This window comes from Lactuca sativa, chromosome 2, assembly GCF_002870075.4.
Source record: "Lactuca sativa cultivar Salinas chromosome 2, Lsat_Salinas_v11, whole genome shotgun sequence".
NCBI classification, from domain to species: Eukaryota; Viridiplantae; Streptophyta; class Magnoliopsida; order Asterales; family Asteraceae; genus Lactuca; species Lactuca sativa.
In genome coordinates this window covers 157,839,551-157,857,347 of record NC_056624.2, presented here as the reverse complement: position 1 = coordinate 157,857,347, position 17,797 = coordinate 157,839,551, and the positions used below count along the sequence as shown (strand labels likewise).

The 17,797-nt window shown below is 35.4% G+C and overlaps 1 protein-coding gene across 2 annotated transcripts; it reads left to right on the top strand.

Moving 5' to 3' along the window:
• Nucleotides 1-859: 859 nt before the first annotated feature.
• On the top strand, nucleotides 860-2,636 carry LOC111883432 (uncharacterized). Of its 2 annotated transcripts, XM_023879764.3 has the most exons (6): nucleotides 860-1,215; nucleotides 1,743-1,784; nucleotides 1,886-2,001; nucleotides 2,071-2,176; nucleotides 2,277-2,330; nucleotides 2,437-2,636. In XM_023879764.3, exons 1-6 carry the CDS (start codon nucleotides 952-954, stop codon nucleotides 2,593-2,595), a joined length of 741 nt encoding a protein of 246 aa, XP_023735532.1. In that variant the 5' UTR covers nucleotides 860-951; the 3' UTR covers nucleotides 2,596-2,636. The 2 variants fall into 2 exon arrangements, with proteins under 2 accessions (XP_023735532.1, XP_023735533.1); XM_023879765.2 differs by lacking the exon at nucleotides 1,743-1,784.
• The last annotated feature ends 15,161 nt before the right edge of the window (nucleotides 2,637-17,797 follow it).

Genomic DNA, 17,797 nt, shown 5'->3' with positions numbered 1-17,797 from the left:
TGATATTTTGTATTTTTTTAATAAGTTTATGACTTTATCCTTAATGAGCCTAGAATATAGGAAATATGTTGATAATTTCAATTTATTTTTATATATTTGTTGTAATGTTTGTTCAAGATTTTTATTATGTACAAAGATTTTTATTATGTACAAAGGGTTAAGTTATTTTGATAACCAAAAGATATGTCAGAACTTGATAACTTCTTTCCAATAAATATTATTAACTCAAAACATCACCAAAATGCTTCTTACACTAATACACTTCGTCTAAGCCATTTACACATCAAAGTATTCGAAATATTGTTTAGTTTTGCAAATGTGTATGCATGCACATTTCAGTAATGTGCACATATGCACATCATGTGCATATATGTGCATTTGTTTTTCTGATTTTTGCAACTTTTGAGTTGCAATTGAGCTACACTAAGTGTGCAGATGCTTGTGGACTTGTGGTGGTGTTTTAGTAAAAGGAAAAAATCTTAAATTCTTACACAACTTCAAGTTTTTAAAAAAAAATGTCGTAAACACCCTTCCCCCAAAAAATACACTTTCTGGGTTAAAGATTTCGGGCCGACATTTTCAAATTTGTTAAAGGGTTACAACTTCCAATACATCCTCTCTACAGATTATATCTGGGTTTTCATATATGGACTTCAACAAATGGGCCAGATTTTAACTTGGATTTAGAGTTTTTGATAACTCATAAGATCAGGCTAATTTTCTCTCATTTCAATTAACTGGCCCATATGAATATTGTTTTTTATTTTTTTAAAAGTAACAATAATACTATTTTATTAAGGTTTTAATGGTTAAAAATCATATTATTTAACTTAATAAATATTATTCGGTTCGGAATTGATGTATTTTTTTTGGGTTACATACGAGATACGACACATAAAATCGAAGAAAAGGATTCCATTCCAAAATTCCAATCAGAACTGGTGTCCCCAAATGCAGGTTTCGAATTTGATATCAACCTACCATTGCTACCACCACCAGCATCGCATCTCCTCTTCTCTCTTCCTCCTCAGATCCATGGTCACCGCCACCAGCAGCAGTAGCAGTAGCAGCGTCGCCGCTACCTCTACCGGCGGTGGTGCTTTCACGACGATTGCAGAGAGAGTGAGTTTGGAACGTGATATTAAGAAAAGCAAATTCATCGCTATTGCCGGCCACATCCCCGACGAGCGCTCAGCCCAATCTTTCCTTTCCGAGGTATACGCATCTGGTATTTCTCTCGCTCCAGTATATAACATCGATTAGCCAGTTTTCTGTTTTTGATTCAGTGATAATCGAAAAGTTAATGCTTGATACAACTAAAATTACGAGAATTTGTTTCGTATCAAGCAAAAAACATAGATAATCAAATCTAAGTGTTGCAAATTATTAAGTAGAAGCATTTCGTGTTAGAAAACCTTCTATCATCTTCAATTTAAACGATACCTTAAAAACATAATCTAACTTATCAGTATATGCTTATTGGAGATGTTCAAAATAATAACTGAATCAAACCTATGTCTGTAATTTTATACTAGTGATTATGAATTTTTATCCCCTTATAGCCATTGTTAATGGGCTCATAACTTCTCACCATGATTTAAAATCATTTCGAGATAGTTTTGGCTAAATCTGCTTTAGGTTGGGGTGTTACAACTTACACCTGCAAAATCAAATTAAGACTTTCTTTCACCTTAATTGTATGACAACTTTAAGCTAAATCTTCATGAATCATGACCCATTAGGTTCAAGATCCACGTGCAACTCATAATTGCTGGGCTTATAAGGTATATATATATATATGATTATATGTGTTTTCTTTTTTTTTTATCACAATCCATTTTTTTATTATGTTTTTTCTTTATAAATAATCAAAGTTGCATTCTAGGTTGGAAACCAGTACAGAAGTAATGATGATGGTGAACCATCTGGTACAGCTGGCAAACCAATACATTCTGCAATTGAAAATTCTGGATTAGATAGAGTAATGGTTGTTGTCATTAGGTAAAATTTATCAAAATTTCTATAAATTTTAAGTGAAAAAATTAATAATATGATTTGTTTATTTTTTAGGCACTTTGGAGGGATCAAACTAGGCACTGGAGGTTTAGTTAGGGCCTATGGTGGAGTAGCAACAGAATGCTTGAAAAATGCTCCTACACGACTTATAAAATCTCAAGTAATTACTTTTCCACTAATTTTCATGATTTTATAAAATAAACAAAATAAATAATACTAATACATTGCTATAACTTGGAAAAAACATGTTATGTTTACAGGTTCGTATGGGTGTTGAGGTTAGTTTCGACCTTTTGGGGGTTGTTTACCACCAGGTAACACTGAATGTTGTGTGGTAGTAATAAATAAATAAATAACTACTTTAACTGTTAATAGTATTTGTTTATTTATTTACCTTTTTTTGTTGGTGATTTTATTTAGCTTCAGGCATTTAAAGCTGAAGAAATTAAGCAAGATTATGATACAGGAAAAGATGGAATAACAATGGTGACATTTAAAATTAGTTTTGATCAGGCTGAAGCATTAGAGGAAGCTTTAAAAACCAATTGCAGTAGAAACCTTGTATTTTACAAGCATTGATGAATGGTCCCTGTGGTTTGTAAATGACGATTTTGCCCTCACATGCCTTGCACATGTTGTGACTTAACGTATCAAAATTGATAGAGTGAGCTAAAGGGACTGTCTATGAAAAGTTTTAAAACCATAAGGACCTTCTATGTGACCGAAAAAAGTTAAAGGACAAAACATGTATCAAAGACAGATGTCAATGGGGCTAAATGTGAGGGGAAGTGTCCCTTTAGTACTTTCAAATTGAAGATATATGTATCCATTTTTAACAAATTTTATTTTTCTTTGAAACGGGAGTACATGCGAATGTTAGACACCTGGTCATAAGCCGGCCTGACCGGAATCGCCGCCCTTTCCCCACACCTAATTATATACCACTAACAAAGATCTAGTTGATACTTTCAAATTGATATCGATATTAAACACACTACAAAGTTAAAAATTTACAAAATATTTTAAAATTTTCACATGATTCACATCACATTGAAAATTTGTTTAAAATTTTATCATTTTCTTTAATTATAGACATGATGATATAATCTACATCTATGAGGTTCATCATGATGGCGGCCGTTCATGTTATTATGAAATCGATTTAAACATCTCCCAACATCAATCAACACATGTTTAAAATAATCTGGTTTAATTTTCTAGTCCGATTCTAACCAATAATCGCATTGAGGAAGCGACACAAAAGGAGAATGTTGATCCCAAAACCTAGCAAGTGATTTGATGAAGGTAGCATTCAATAATTCATCATTATTTAAAACCTAATATATTATTAATATAAGCATTATGCACGTATCTCTAACTCACATCCTTTTAGCTCAAAATCCATACGGTCTGGAGATAAGCCATAGACAGACTTTCGAAACAACCTTACCCTTTTCCCTACTCAAGATCATCAACTCAGTGAACCTCTACATCTAAGGCAAATCTATTCACATGAAGTTTTATCACTCTGCAACACCATTTTTCTGAAGCTTTATACTTACCCAAAATCTGTCATATGATTCCTTAGTATCTAGAGAATATTTGATCTGAAGCATATGAACGCTTTTCTCTGAATCTGAAGGCCATTATGCGGAGTATGCGAGATATCAGAAGAACAACTTTCAAACTACCCAGTCTCATCTTCTTACGGAACAAAGGCTACCTAAGACACCCCTTTGCTCATTTCGTCTAAATTAAAGATAGTCGAAGAAATCACAAACTTCAAACGTCCAGATTTCCAAAGCAAGGTATACCTTCCTTCCAGAATACTTAGGCTACGAGGTCTAGTATGACTCAATTCTTTTTTAACTAATGTATTTGAGTAAGGGTTTCCCTCTAAATAAAGAGAAATTAAATTGTCTCCTATCTTTTATGCCTACAAATATTTCTACCCACTAACATTATGACACGTGTCATCATTTCACAATTCAATTTAATTTAATTTGATATATTCTTAATATACTCTTAATGAAATAGTTAAGTAAATATGGAATGGTGACATGTGTCATGATATTAGTGGGTAGAAATATTTGTAGGCATAAAAGGTAGGAGACAATTTAATTTCTCTTAAAAATAAATAATATCAAATCACCTAACGAACAAGAATCGAGTATGAGAACCATACCTATACTTCTAACAAAGATATTGTTTTTATTGTTTTAGCTTTTATGGAGATTTGCTATTACGACAAATCCTATATTTTTATTTTTTTAGGTTAGAAATTTTCCCTCTATAAATAGAGTGCTCCTTCCATAGTAAAAGATAAACATTATGAAATGAAAATCTGAATGTAAAATCTTTTATCCAAATCATAGGTCCTTTAAGGCTTAGAGTGGTCCTTTATTATTGATTGTAATGGTTGTCTTTATGATTCTGGTGGTGAGACCTTATCCAAAGACCTTTATCATTTATCCTGATGGCTCGATCGTTACAGACATTTATGGTGGCTTCAAAATGCATATTTTCTTCATTACTGGTGGATCGTTCCTCTACGAAATGTCATGGTGGGCTCCTATGGATTCTGTTAGTGTTGTGTACAATTAAGGATTATGATCACGAAATCTAATTCAAGTAGGGGAGAATTATAACATCCACTTTCGAGGTATACTTCTTTCGAGTTTGAATTGTTAAATCTAATTTTTTGTAAGGATATAGCTTGGCCAAAACATGGTGGTAGTGGGACCATGACGTGACATTTCCAGTTTAATGGACACACATTCAAGGTGCGCCACGACGTGGAGGCGGTTGGGGTTCAAAACGCTAGATATCGGGATATGTGCCTTGTTTAAAGGCACTAACTCCTAGGGTTGCCATATTTGACAACCTCCACCCTCTGAGATTGTATTCCACTTAAAGCCTAGCCTCGGTGTGTGTGTTTTAAGTGTGTGAGCCTATTTTGTAAAGGTTAAAAGAAGTAGGAGTCTCTCTTGTTACTTGTGTGCTTGGTTCCACTTTAGATCTATCATCTTCATCATATTTCTGATCATTTTGAGGTATAAAGTCACTATCTAGATCAGTAGTTCTCTAGATCTATTGTTATGTCATTTTATGAGATTTTTGGTCCAAAGCCTCTTGTTCTTGGAGTTTGAGTGAGCTCCAAAACCCTTGAGTGCATTCTATGGCTTCTAGACCATGGTGGTGGTTAGAAAGATGGCTTGCATGACTTAGTTTGGTGTTCATGCTTTTGGTGAATCTACTAAGAACTTAGGTTTAGAGATCTTGACTCATTGGGATGACTTAATGGATAAAGGTGGAAACTTTATCCATCAAGACCTTTGGAAGGATCATATTTGAGCGTTTAAGCTCTGAAGATTAAGGGTTAAGAGCTTAATCCATTAATCTGTTAAATCCAGATCCCACGATGTGGTGATGTGCTCACCACAATGTGGTGGAAGGGTTTCTTGCGACTGTTTTGTCATAAGAATGCCACGACGTGACCTATGCTTGGCCACAACGTGGTGGCCAATTGAGTTGACCTTGACTTTGACCATTGACTTTTTGACCAAGTTGACTCTTTGGTCAACTTGTGGGTTTTAGACTATAGATTAAGGATTTGCCTCTAATTGATGTATATGTGGTTTGTAGTGTCAGTCTTTACCTTTGTGTGAGGTGTGGTGATTATCTGTCATTTGTGAGGTGAGTTTTCTCATTATACTTTGTATTGCAATATGTATCCTTTATGTGTTAGGATGTTGATATGTTATAGTGATATGTTATACTGGTAGATATGTTATGATTACACATGTTTGCTTGTTATTGTATTTGCATATGTCGACATATTGTGTTTGGGTTGAGGCGGTCCTACTCTGTGTTGTAGGCCAAGATACTCGGGCAGTCCAGTTAATACTGCAGGCTCAAGGAGAGCGGTCCAGCTATATGATGTAGGCTCCGGAGAGAGGTCCGGTTAATACTGTAGGCTCAGGAGAGTGGCCCGACTATAGACTGTATGTGTATTGTTGATACTATAGGCTCAGGAGAGCGGCCCAACTATAGACTGTAAGCTAAGGAGGCGGTCCTAACTTGTGTTGTAGGCCTGGTGTGCATGAATTGTATGTGTATTGTCGTGTGTGGTATTTTGGGGAACTCACTAAGATTTGGCTTACAATTGTGAATTTAAATGTTTTAGGTACTTTTGAGGATCGAGGCGAGGTGAAGGCGTGATTGTGCGCATCATCCAGTGGTTCTTATGTTTTGAGAGATACTATGATTTTGATACTCTGATTTTATGATATGATTGTGGAGCAATGTTTTTGGAAACTTAAGTTTTATGGAAAAATGGTTTATTCTCTTTTTAAAAATGGAAAATTATACTATTGTTTTTGAGACGTTAGAATTTGGTATCAGACCTTGGTTTGAGGGATCTGGATGAACACTCATGTGATTCCAAACTCAAACTATGGATATTGTGACAATCGAGAGGATTCCGTCACTGATCATCTTTAGGAAAGAATAGGAAAAACATATGTAATAGCTTAATATTGTAATATTTATTTTTAAGATAATAAAAATCAAATGTTCTGTTACATTTATTGTTAAAATGATTGTTAGGCTCGAAAATAAGTGTCCAAAAAGTTGTACCGTCTTTTAAGCTGGTTAACATATTTGGAAAGTAATCGTTAACATGATCCCAATGATATAATACTCGTAAAAATCCAACTCCAAAGTAAAGAGTTATGGATTTTGCAAACTAGAAAATAGATTAAGGGTGAAAATAACCTTATTGATTGTGATTGTATTACAAGGAGAAGATGTCAGGGTATATAAAGAGGCAAAATCCCTAGAAATAGAAAACCCTATGGGCCTATGGGTTAAATGTAACGTTCCAAAAATAATACCCAAAAACTTCATTTTTAAACTAATAAAACCGGTATTCCCAAAACATCATCATATAAATCCAAATAAAACAATTGTATCAATCACCATTTTCTTATCAGAGTAAATCAAGAAAATGCAAAACGAGGTGGTGTGTGCTCTGTAATCATCCTGAGCTCTTCCATTTGAAAATCGAAGTACCTGAAACATAAACTGAAAACTGTAAGCACAAAGCTTAGTGAGTTCCCCAAGATACCACATACATAACATAATAATTCACATACCGGGCCCTGCCTTCCATTGGGCTCCGCTTGTCATCGAGTCATGCTCGGTATACATATATGTTATTCTTAAGCCCTCCTGACATCGGACCCTGAACGCTATACACATAAACATAGATCACATAATCATACTAATACATTCAATGATCATAAAACAATAGCATACGATACAGTCCTCCGGCCTCACCCGACATCGAGCCTCGCCCGTTAAGCATAAAACACATATTGATAACTAGCATACAATATACTCATCAGGCCCCGCCTCGCATCGGGCTGTGACTATTAAACATACCATCACATAACACATACAAGAGTCGCACAAACATCTAGCATCCTACATATAACCCATGGGCCAAAATTCGTGCCTTCGACCCACTAAACACAGTGAGGAGACTCACCTCGCAGTGCCGAATCACACTGATAATCCCTGGTTTCTGGTCCGACAAATCCCCAAGCTATCAATATTGAATTACACCCAATTAACAATTGGATTCTAATCTATAACCAACAATCCATACTTAGGGTAAAAAGACTATTTTACCCCTTACCTAGTTTGGCCCAAGACTAAGGCCCACACTCACAATCTAAAAGGTCCAAATTACCCCAAGGCCCACAAATTTTCTTAGCCCAAACACTTGCATTTAGATGGCCCAACAAGACCCTACACATCAAAGCCCAAAGGAATGGTCCAAACAGAAGATTTAAAATTGCGAAGCCCAACTGACTGAGTACGCGGGGCGTACTCAGCTGTATGCTAAGCATACACGCTAAATAGCTTGTACACAATGCGTATAGACTTGTATGCCTAACATATTCACCCATTCAGCCAAAACTCACTTTTAACACTTAATCTAATAAGACATTGCTCCAAAATGCAGATCTGACTTCCTTGAGCTAGATTATCACGTAAAGTTGCTAACTTTACGTTTATGCATGGCAAAATGAAGATATTAAACTTAAAAAGGACTTAATAGGTGACTTAACACATGCATGTGACCATAAACCCCATAAAGCTTGCACCGTTATGCTTAAGAACCTCTTGACAAGCTCAGATCTAAAAGCACAAGCCCCACAAACATCTTAACTCGTGAAACCAACCCAAAAGGGACCAAAATCATAAAAATCAATACATAAAGAGATCTAAGCATTTGAAAGCCAAGGTATGAACTTGATACCTCAAGAGGCTTGCAAAATGAGGGGTGATTCTGGATCTAAAGACTTCACACCAAGCAACGCAACTTCACTTTTCTTCAATTCCTTTAAAATGAGCATAAAGAGTTCCAACTTCCTTTCAAGAGTTCAAAAACACAACCATGGAGGCTAAGGGTCGAGATTTAGGGTTTAGGAGGTGTGGAGGCTAGTAAAGAGGCCAACCCTAGGGACTTAATGTCTTTATATAGGGTACAACACCCTAAAATACAGTTTCCATTAACTCCTCGTATGCCCTGCGTAATCCTCGTATGCCCAGCGTACGAGGTCTCGCATCCACGATCAACCCATTCTAGTATGCTAAGTGTACACCAATGTACGCTTCACGTACCGACCCTCGCACCAGTACGCCGTTCGTACACCCTAGGTACGCCCCGCGTACTAGGTTTACCCTTAAACCCTAAAATACTCCGAAGGCCATAATTTCCTCATTATAACTCTGATTTCAACGATCCTTATATCCAAGAAAAGGTAATGAGAAGCTCTATGCTAAAATCAACTTATACTTGCCTTTCAATTTCCCAAATAAAGATCCAATTTCCATAAAATCTAGAGCTAACACAATATCAAAATACCCCTTGGCTCCAAAACACAAACCGAACACCTGAATCATCTAAATTACATCACCCACCTCCAACCGAGTCCATATCTCAATTCCTCAAAGGTCCTAATTCTGCTAATACATGATATTTGATCATCTCCCTAAAATATGAAACAATTTGGAACAGGGCGTTACAACTCTCCTCCACTTAAATTAGATTTCATCCTCGAAATCATTCCTTACCATCCCCGAGACGCACAACAACCTGAGCAACACGACCAGGACCTCGATCATACCATAACCTTCCCAAGGCAACCGAAACCAACCATATAGGGCTCTCCAACCTCGAGATGAACGGATCCTTTCTCAACCTAAAATAATCCCCTACAAAATAACCACATCTACTCAACCTGAAATCTGAAATCTCAAATTGGTCTGACTCCCTGACAGATCGCCCATATTGAAACGTTGCTAATTCCTTTCCACTTATCTCCGAACTAACTACTCAACTTCTGATTACTTGAGGATCCCACTAGAAACAGAAGCACAGATCATACGTTGATGCCGACAATCTTTCACTTGACCAAAGGGATAAATATTCCTTCGAGGGAAAGATCATCCTGAAGATAAAAATTGCATGGATATAATGAACAATGCGAGACTATTTGGAAGATAAACCTTCTAGTGTTGAACAAGACACTGCTTCCTTTAACTACTGAACCAACACACCGACGCTAAAAAATCTTGGAAGTCAATGCTTGCCTAACCCCCCCCCCCCCCCACACACAGAAAGAACTAAACCAAAACACCATCACAAGAGCCTCATTTACCATGAAAACTAAAACCATCTTTTAACCCTGAACCCTTCAACTGATGCCCCTCACATATATTGATTCCTTAATTCAATTCTTACTAAAATAAAGATCCTGCACATAAACACTTGCGATTCAAAATCAAATGCATCACCAACAAAATTATCAACCACATTTCCAACCAAATCAACCTCCTTATCAATCTCAATTCCAACCTCAAAACATACAACAAGGAAGTAGTTCAAGCGGATCGGGAATGTCTTTGGAAGATATTTTCAAGAGTTTAGCCACAAGTACTCAAACATTTCAAAATGAGACCAAGGCGAGTATCAAGACTTTGGAGCAACAAATGACTCAACTCGCCACTTCTGTGAGTAAATTGGAGTCACAAGGCAAACTACCCGCACAAACAGAAAAGAATCCAAAGCATAGTGCATGTGCCATCACTTTAAGAAATGGCAAAGAATATGAAAGTCCAAAAATGATTGAAGAAGAAGAAGAGATGGAGTTAGAGAAAGAAGAAGAGAAGTCAAAAACACCTTTAAAGCAAGTTACCATTGAAGTGAAGTCACTCCTCCTCCATTTCCCGTAAGGTTAAACAAGTAAAAGCATGAGAGGGAAGACAATGAGTTCATGGAGATGTTCAGAAAGGTTGAAGTAAATATTCCTCTTATTGATGCCATCAAGCTAGTCCCTAGGTATGCTAAATTCCTTCAGGAGTTATGCACATCTAAGAAAATATTAAAAGGGAATGAAACAGTCAAAGTAGGTGAAAATGTATCTGCAGTGTTACAGAAAAGACTACCTCAAAAATGTAAGGATCCGATTGTTTTCACGGTTCCTTGCAAGTTAGGTAATCTTCATGTTCCACTAGCTATGCTAGACCTTGGAGCTTCTATCAATGTTTTTCCATATTCTATTTTCAAAACTTTAAATATTGGCATATTGAAGAAGACCGGGGTGATCATTCAATTGGCTGATCGATCTTTGGTACATCCAAAAGGTGTGCTAGAAGATGTGTTAGTCCAAGTGAATGAACTAGTATTTCCAATAGATTTTTATGTCCTTGAAATGGATGATGATGACTCACTAAATTTGAGTTCAATTCTTCTAGGAAGACCCTTTTTGAAAACAACCCGGACAAAAATTGATGTTTATGATGGTACATTGTCCATGGAGTTTGATGGAGAGGTGATAAATTTCAACATCTATGATGCTATGAGATATCCAAGTGATATTTCATATTTGAATTTTGTAGATGCCATTGAACCATCAACTATGCATGGTAAGTATCTGTTCGGAGTATGTTGAGGAAATCATTGAAGTATTTATGGACGACTTCACAGTTTATGGTAATTCTTTTCATGAATGTTTGGGTAATTTGAAAAAGATTTTGCAAAGATGTATTGAGACGAATCTTGTTTTGAATTATGAAAAGTTCCATTTTATGGTTGACAAAGGTCTTATATTGGGTCATATTGTGTCTTCTATGGGTCTAGAGGTAGACAAAGCAAAAATATATGTCATTAAATCTTTACCTTATCCCACTTGTGTTCGTGAGGTACGCTCGTTTCTTGGTGATGTAGGTTTTTATAGAAGATTCATCAAAGACTTTTCCAAGATATTGTTGAATTAGTGTCTAAGTCCATAACTATTTTGGTATGTACTTGACCCGATGGTGCATGGTCCTTTTGAGTTTCCTTCACCAAAGCAACTTGATAGGATGAATTATGGAGAGAAATGATTAATTATGATTTATTAATATATTATGAGAATAATATATTAAAGGAGAAATCATATTGTTTAATTAATATTAGTCAAGAGTTAATAGGAATTAAGTTTGTGGCTAAAAGACATTAATTAAACTTAAGGGACTAGAACTGTCAATTGTATGATAGTTGAATATTGAGCTAATGGACTCCATATTAAAGGGGTGGACGAATTCTATGGGGAAACCCATTAGAAATCGTCCTAGGCCTTTAAGGAAGGAGTCCATGGGTTGCTTAGGGCTTAAGCATCCAAATTAGGGTTTCTTTGTTAGATAACCCTAATAGCCTCACTATTTAAAGGACCCTTAAGGATCAAAAACGTGGTGAACTTGTTGATTAGGGTTTCCACACGTTTTGGGCAGCCTCCACTCTCCTTATTCTTCATCCTCTTGCTCTTGGTGTTTGTAAGCCATTAGAGGAGTGACACTTGTGACTCTAAGCTTTCTAAAGTCATTACAAGGAGGATTTGAGATTGTTATTGTTACATAACAATCAAGATAAGTTCTAAAACCCTTTCACATGTTAATATGATTGATTGCATGCTAGAACTAGGGTTTAATGTCTTGGATGAATTGCATGTACAATAGAGAAACCTAGATCCAAGCATTAGGGTTTGCATGAGCACATAGGATGTTCTTATGTTAAAAACCCATCAGTGGTATCGGAGCTTTGATTGGTTTCTATTGTATTAATGCCTTGTTCGTTTGTTCAAGCTGTAAAATCGATTTTTGGCCCCCCTGTCTGATGAACTCGGTGAGTTCCAATGTGGACTCGACTGGTAGCTCCAACTCGGCGAGTCCATAGAGGAACTTGGCGAGTTCGAGCGTCAGAAGGAATTAAAAGATTTTGGTCATCTAATTAGATAATTCTTACCTTATTTGATAAATGTTAAATTATATGAATTATTTGATCATAATCTTACAAGAATTTGAACTAGATCTAATTAGATAACCACCAATTAATAGTTAATTGCCTTATTTGAATTATGTGATCTAGAATATTCTTGACAAAGTTTGGAAAAGTTTCAAATTAATCCCTTTAGGTTTTATAGTTTAAATTTGAACTTAAAAGTTTTGTTTTTGAAATTTAAATAAGTTAAACCCTAATGTTTTGAAATGTTTCAAAACTTGCCCTCAAGTATTGGAATTTAAAAGTTGATTAAAAGTTTAATTTAGAAATGTTAAATTCTAAAACCCTAGTATTGTTTTGAAAAGTTCAAATCACACCCTTATGGTTTTATTAATTAATTAAGGTGTATAATTAAAGAAGATTTAATAAATCCATAAAGTTTAGGTTCACATTTAGTTAAATTAAAAGTGTAATTTATTAAATTTGACCACCTAGTATTTTAAAAGTGTAAAATACACCCTATACTATCTATAACATTAAAAGTCTAATACTATATATGTATGAGTAAAAATTATTCTTACCGTTAGTAGGCCTCATTCACGAAGCTGGTCTATAAGGGGTGTTTAAGAAAATTGCCTATAAAATGGAGATTGAATGGGTATCGACTCTTACCCACCGCACTCTTGACTAGTGGAGGGTCGTTAGCCAAACGGATAGGATAGGACAGAAACCTTCCATTATAAGTATAATGAAATACAAAAGTAACTAAATGCTTTTATAAAATTCCCAATCTTAGTTACTTTAGGCCAAAGTGAATTGATGCAATCCCATGAAATTACACTTTGTGCCCTTGCGAAGACGTTAGTGGAGCATGTGTGGTTAACCGACACACTAAATGGTTCTAAGAAAAGGAAGCAAAGGGTGATTCAATGTTTGTCATAGTTTGATGGAGCGTGTGTGGTTAACCGGCACATCAAATAGGTGACTATAACATGTGGGGGCACCATGTAGATTTGCATGGTTATTCACACCCGCTTTGTGATCCTCGGCATCCCAGTCACAAACTCGAGGGGCATATCGAGATTTAAACATGCCATTGAAATGTTCAATGAATCTCAAAAGATCTAGGAATTTTCAATAGATTTAAAACTTAAATTTATTTTTCGTTTTTCATGGTGGAAATTAGTGAATCGTCATTCACTTACCTTCAAATATTTTGCAACTAGATTACGTCATCCCTTTTCTAGGTTGTAGTGTATTGTGTTGGATCCTTGCCTTGATGTTTCATTTGGGTGTCACATCGAGGATTCTAATCAACTAACTTGAATTTGTTTTCTCCCGTTTTGTAGATGTCAAAGTATGACAACTATGGTATTCCCAAATCCCGTGGAACAAGCTTTCCACATGAAGATGATTATCCACGATTCGATCGAGGAACAAGAGATCATGCTTCACTTCCTCTACCTCCTCCTATTATTCTCCCTAACCCACAAGTTCAAAAGATTGAGAAGTTTAAACTCATTCAAGCGCTTTTGGCAAGTAAACATGAAGAAGGAAAGTCGGTGTGTGCACACGTCCTAGAGATGAAGTCACACATTGATAGATTAAGAATGCTGGGATCTGTTGTCTGTGAGGAGCTGGCTGTTGACTAGGTGTTTCAGTCACTTTCTAACTCATATAGTGAGTTCGTAAGAGAGTACTATATGATGAACCACGACGTAACCCTCATTGATCTCACCTATATGCTTATTGCTGCTGAATCAGCAATGATTTAGCGCACTGGAAAAGCAAAGTTGATTAGTGGATCGGCCTTCCAGACCTCTATGGATATAGGCAATGGCAACGAAAGGCATGCCATGATCGAAAAGTTTGATCATAAGAGAAAGGCAAAGTCAGAAGTAGTTCCGTGTGCTGTTCCAAAAGAGTCAATTTGCTTTTATTGCCAAGAGAAGGGGCATTGGAGACGAAGCTGCCATATTTACCTAAGAGATCTAAGAGATGGGAGAGTCAAAACGTATGGTTCTGCTTTAGGTAAAATCCATTAACTAACTCTTTTAAGTTCCTATTCTAGATTCTTAATACATGATGTGATAAGATTACATTTTGATGTCTTATAGGATCGAAGAAAAGAGAGGAAGCTTAAGGAAAGAAGTGAGCGGAATCTAATCGTGAAGAAATGGATTTCGATCGCATTACTTGAAGATTAGAATCTTGTGCTACTACTTGGAGTTAGAATAAGATTGCTAAGAAATATGTATTAACATAGTTTTTCAATTGAATTGCATTGTAAGGACAAATTTTTCCACAATAAAATAAATTCTGATTTTATATTATTTATTTATCCTTGCAATGGCGTGTATGAAAAATTGATGTTTGTAAGTTTCTAATGGATTTGATTCTTAATTATGTTATTTGTGGAAAGGTCAAGAATTTACCAAATAGGGAAAGTTTCTCATCGCCCAAGTTTCAATTGGATAGAAACTTGGAATCATAGAACAAGTATTGCATGATGAATGAGAAGTTTCATATTTGGAAATTAGACTAATTCGTTGACAAAGTGTCAAGTGAAGGACTAGGAGATCAAGTACACAAGGTTGTGTGTTGATCAAGTCCACCATAAGAATGACGAAGATATTCGTCATGATTTACTAAAGGTTTAGTGGATATGATTATACTTATAAGATTAAGTGTAATTCCGAGTTGATTTGAAAGAGTTTAAATCAATAGCAGAACAAATAAGAAAAATCAAGTAGGCAGAAAGATAAAAGTTTCTCTATTCTAAGAAGAAGGGATAGTACCTTTTATTATGTTTTATGATAGGTCTTAATGATTAAGAACCATATCTTAATTGATCCTCTAAGTGAGTGTTAGTACAATTGTATGTCCGAGAAGAGGAATCAAGAATTGAAGAAATGGTTAAATCAAGAAGTCAATCATACTTCGTTCCAAAACAAGTCTTAGAGTTAAGATTGTGACATTGAGTGACAAGTCTTAAGAAGGTTTATAACATTCATCAAATGTAGAATTTGGAAAAAGGTTTTCTTATTCTTGCACATTTAAAATTTGTAAGTTGTGATGTCTTGGATTAGACAAAGACCAACGAGGACCAATTTTGTGAAGTGTTTTGTCTTGATAAAAGCTACACTAACTCTTGAATATTTGTTTGTCAAGAAATGTTTATTGACAAGAGAATCTTATATGTCAAGGAGTCAGTGGGAGTCTTAATGGTATTGAAAGGGTTCAAGAACAAATCAAAATAAACCTTATCGAACATCACTAGCACACGACTTGAGGTTTACAACCTATCGTGTTGACACTATCTTGTTTTTGTGCCGTTCCAATCGAGTTAATTATGCATATGAGTTCTATGAGTTCTCATTTGAACGCATAAAAGGCAAGCACCTTGATCAATGAAAAGTACATTGGTAGGAAAAGGTGAGCTGCTTAACTACTTGGAAGACATGGTGAGTACTCGTGTTACCATAAGGAAAGAAATCAAGATTGAGAAGGTTCGGTCCATATGAGTTTGAATTTGTCGTAAACTTTGGTTTTGACAAATTCACATGGATAGGAACACATACACCATTAAAATCTAAGTGTCATAAGATTCCCTCCATCATGAAGATGACTGTGAGGAAATGCTTTCACTAAGAGATATTTTAAAAAGATAGTGATTGTGAAATTGTATTCTCGAATTCGATTATGGTTACGGTATCCCTTTCCATGATTCAAATTGTGAGATTTGGCAATTAGTCTGAATTGTTTAGATACACATATGAGCTATCTAAGGCAAAGGTGTATAAGTTTAAGAAGCTTAGATAAAGGATTATCATGTCAAAGCTAGTGGGAGCATAAGTATTATGGTTATTTGATAATAATCATCATGATAGTGGGAGCATAAATGTTGTGCTTATATGATTATTAAGGCAAGTATTGCAAGTTAGCAATATTAATTATAGAAAACAAGAGTTATACTTTGCAAAGTCATAAGGGTTAAATAGTTGTTTTGCTATAATTAAGGGAGAGAATATTATGCTTCATTTCAAATCTAAAGGCTTAGGTTGTGGAATGTTAATAAATTTAGTCAAGGATACATAGTGCGTTCTCAAATTTCGATTATGATTATGGCATCCCTCTTCATAGTTTGAATTGTGAGAATGTGACACATAAAATATTATGGCAGAAGATTGATAAAGTATCAGATCTTTTTGTAAGACATTATGCATCGTGTCTCATACGCTTCGGGTAAAGGATCAATTGCAAATGCTATAATATTTGACCATTCTAAAATTTTCCAAATGTCTAGTGCATTTAGAGGGAAAAGGACAAGAATCAGTTTTGACTAAGATAATTAAACAACTATCAAAGGACGATCCAAAGCTCGCTAAGGATTGGTCGCTTGTGAGTAGTTGGAAGTATGATATTGGATGGACCATATCGACATTATTATGAATAGATGAGATTCTATTAAGAATAAGTTGTCATATGGAAAATATGGAAATGTTTCCATATTAGGAGTTGGATATTGAGAGTCTATGTCTAGATTAGAAAATTTTATGCGAAAGGATGTTCGAGGAATGGACTTTGAGTGAGAGACATCACGTTTATGGAATTGTATTGTAACAATCTCAGATAGAGGAATTTGTAATTTCATTGGCAATAGTCATTGTGACTTTTGTGCTATGACATTACGAAAGGATCATTGCATAAAATGTTAGAATCTAGCATATTCTATAAGTGGCAAGAATTTGATATTCTTTCACTTGTGAAAAGGATTAGGAGTTGTGAAATGAGTGTGATTGGAAATGTGTTCATTTGACCTATTTCACAAAGTAAGGACCATAGGTAAATATTGTGTGCATGCTAAGAGCATAGGACAAGTAACGTTATAATTCATGTAAGAAGTTGATTATCCGAAACAACAAATAATGAGTAATCAATATGGTGATAAATAAAAGATGTTTTATTTATACTCAAAGGTTTGAGGCCATGTGGGATTAGTATTATTCTTGTGTTTCACTTTGTATGTTTTGACTTCCTGAATAATTTAATTGGTTCAGAACAGTCAAATTATTCGAACGGGCCACAGTCATTCGTATGTTGGAAGTAGGTACGAATGAAGACTGTCGTGAATTGGTGTGTGGATTGTCTAAAGTGTATTAGACATAAGCAAATGTTTGCTGCAACATTCATGAGTGCTTATGAATATGATTTGAGCATTGGATTAAACCCACGCTCACTTGGATCACTGCATGGATTTTATCACGAGTGATTGGTGAGACGATAACATCTTATATTCTTGAAACCAAGATGTGTGAGTTGTATCTTGCGAGTCGTTTGCACATTGATAATATGTAAACGCACCAGTAACTTGGTGTTATAAAACATATTGTTGTGTGTAATTCGGTAAGTGAGTGCAAGCGAGCATTGAGTCAAAGTTTATCCGTT

What these genes read in the sequence shown, in the direction of transcription:
- LOC111883432 (XM_023879764.3), top strand. Translation starts at nt 952, where the DNA reads ATGCAGGTTTCGAATTTGATATCAACCTACCATTGCTACCACCACCAG. An exon ending in ATAATTGCTGGGCTTATAAG is followed by an intron (nt 1,785 to 1,885) that starts GTATATATATAT and finishes GTTGCATTCTAG; the next exon opens with GTTGGAAACCAGTACAGAAG. An exon ending in TGGGGGTTGTTTACCACCAG is followed by an intron (nt 2,331 to 2,436) that starts GTAACACTGAAT and finishes GATTTTATTTAG; the next exon opens with CTTCAGGCATTTAAAGCTGA.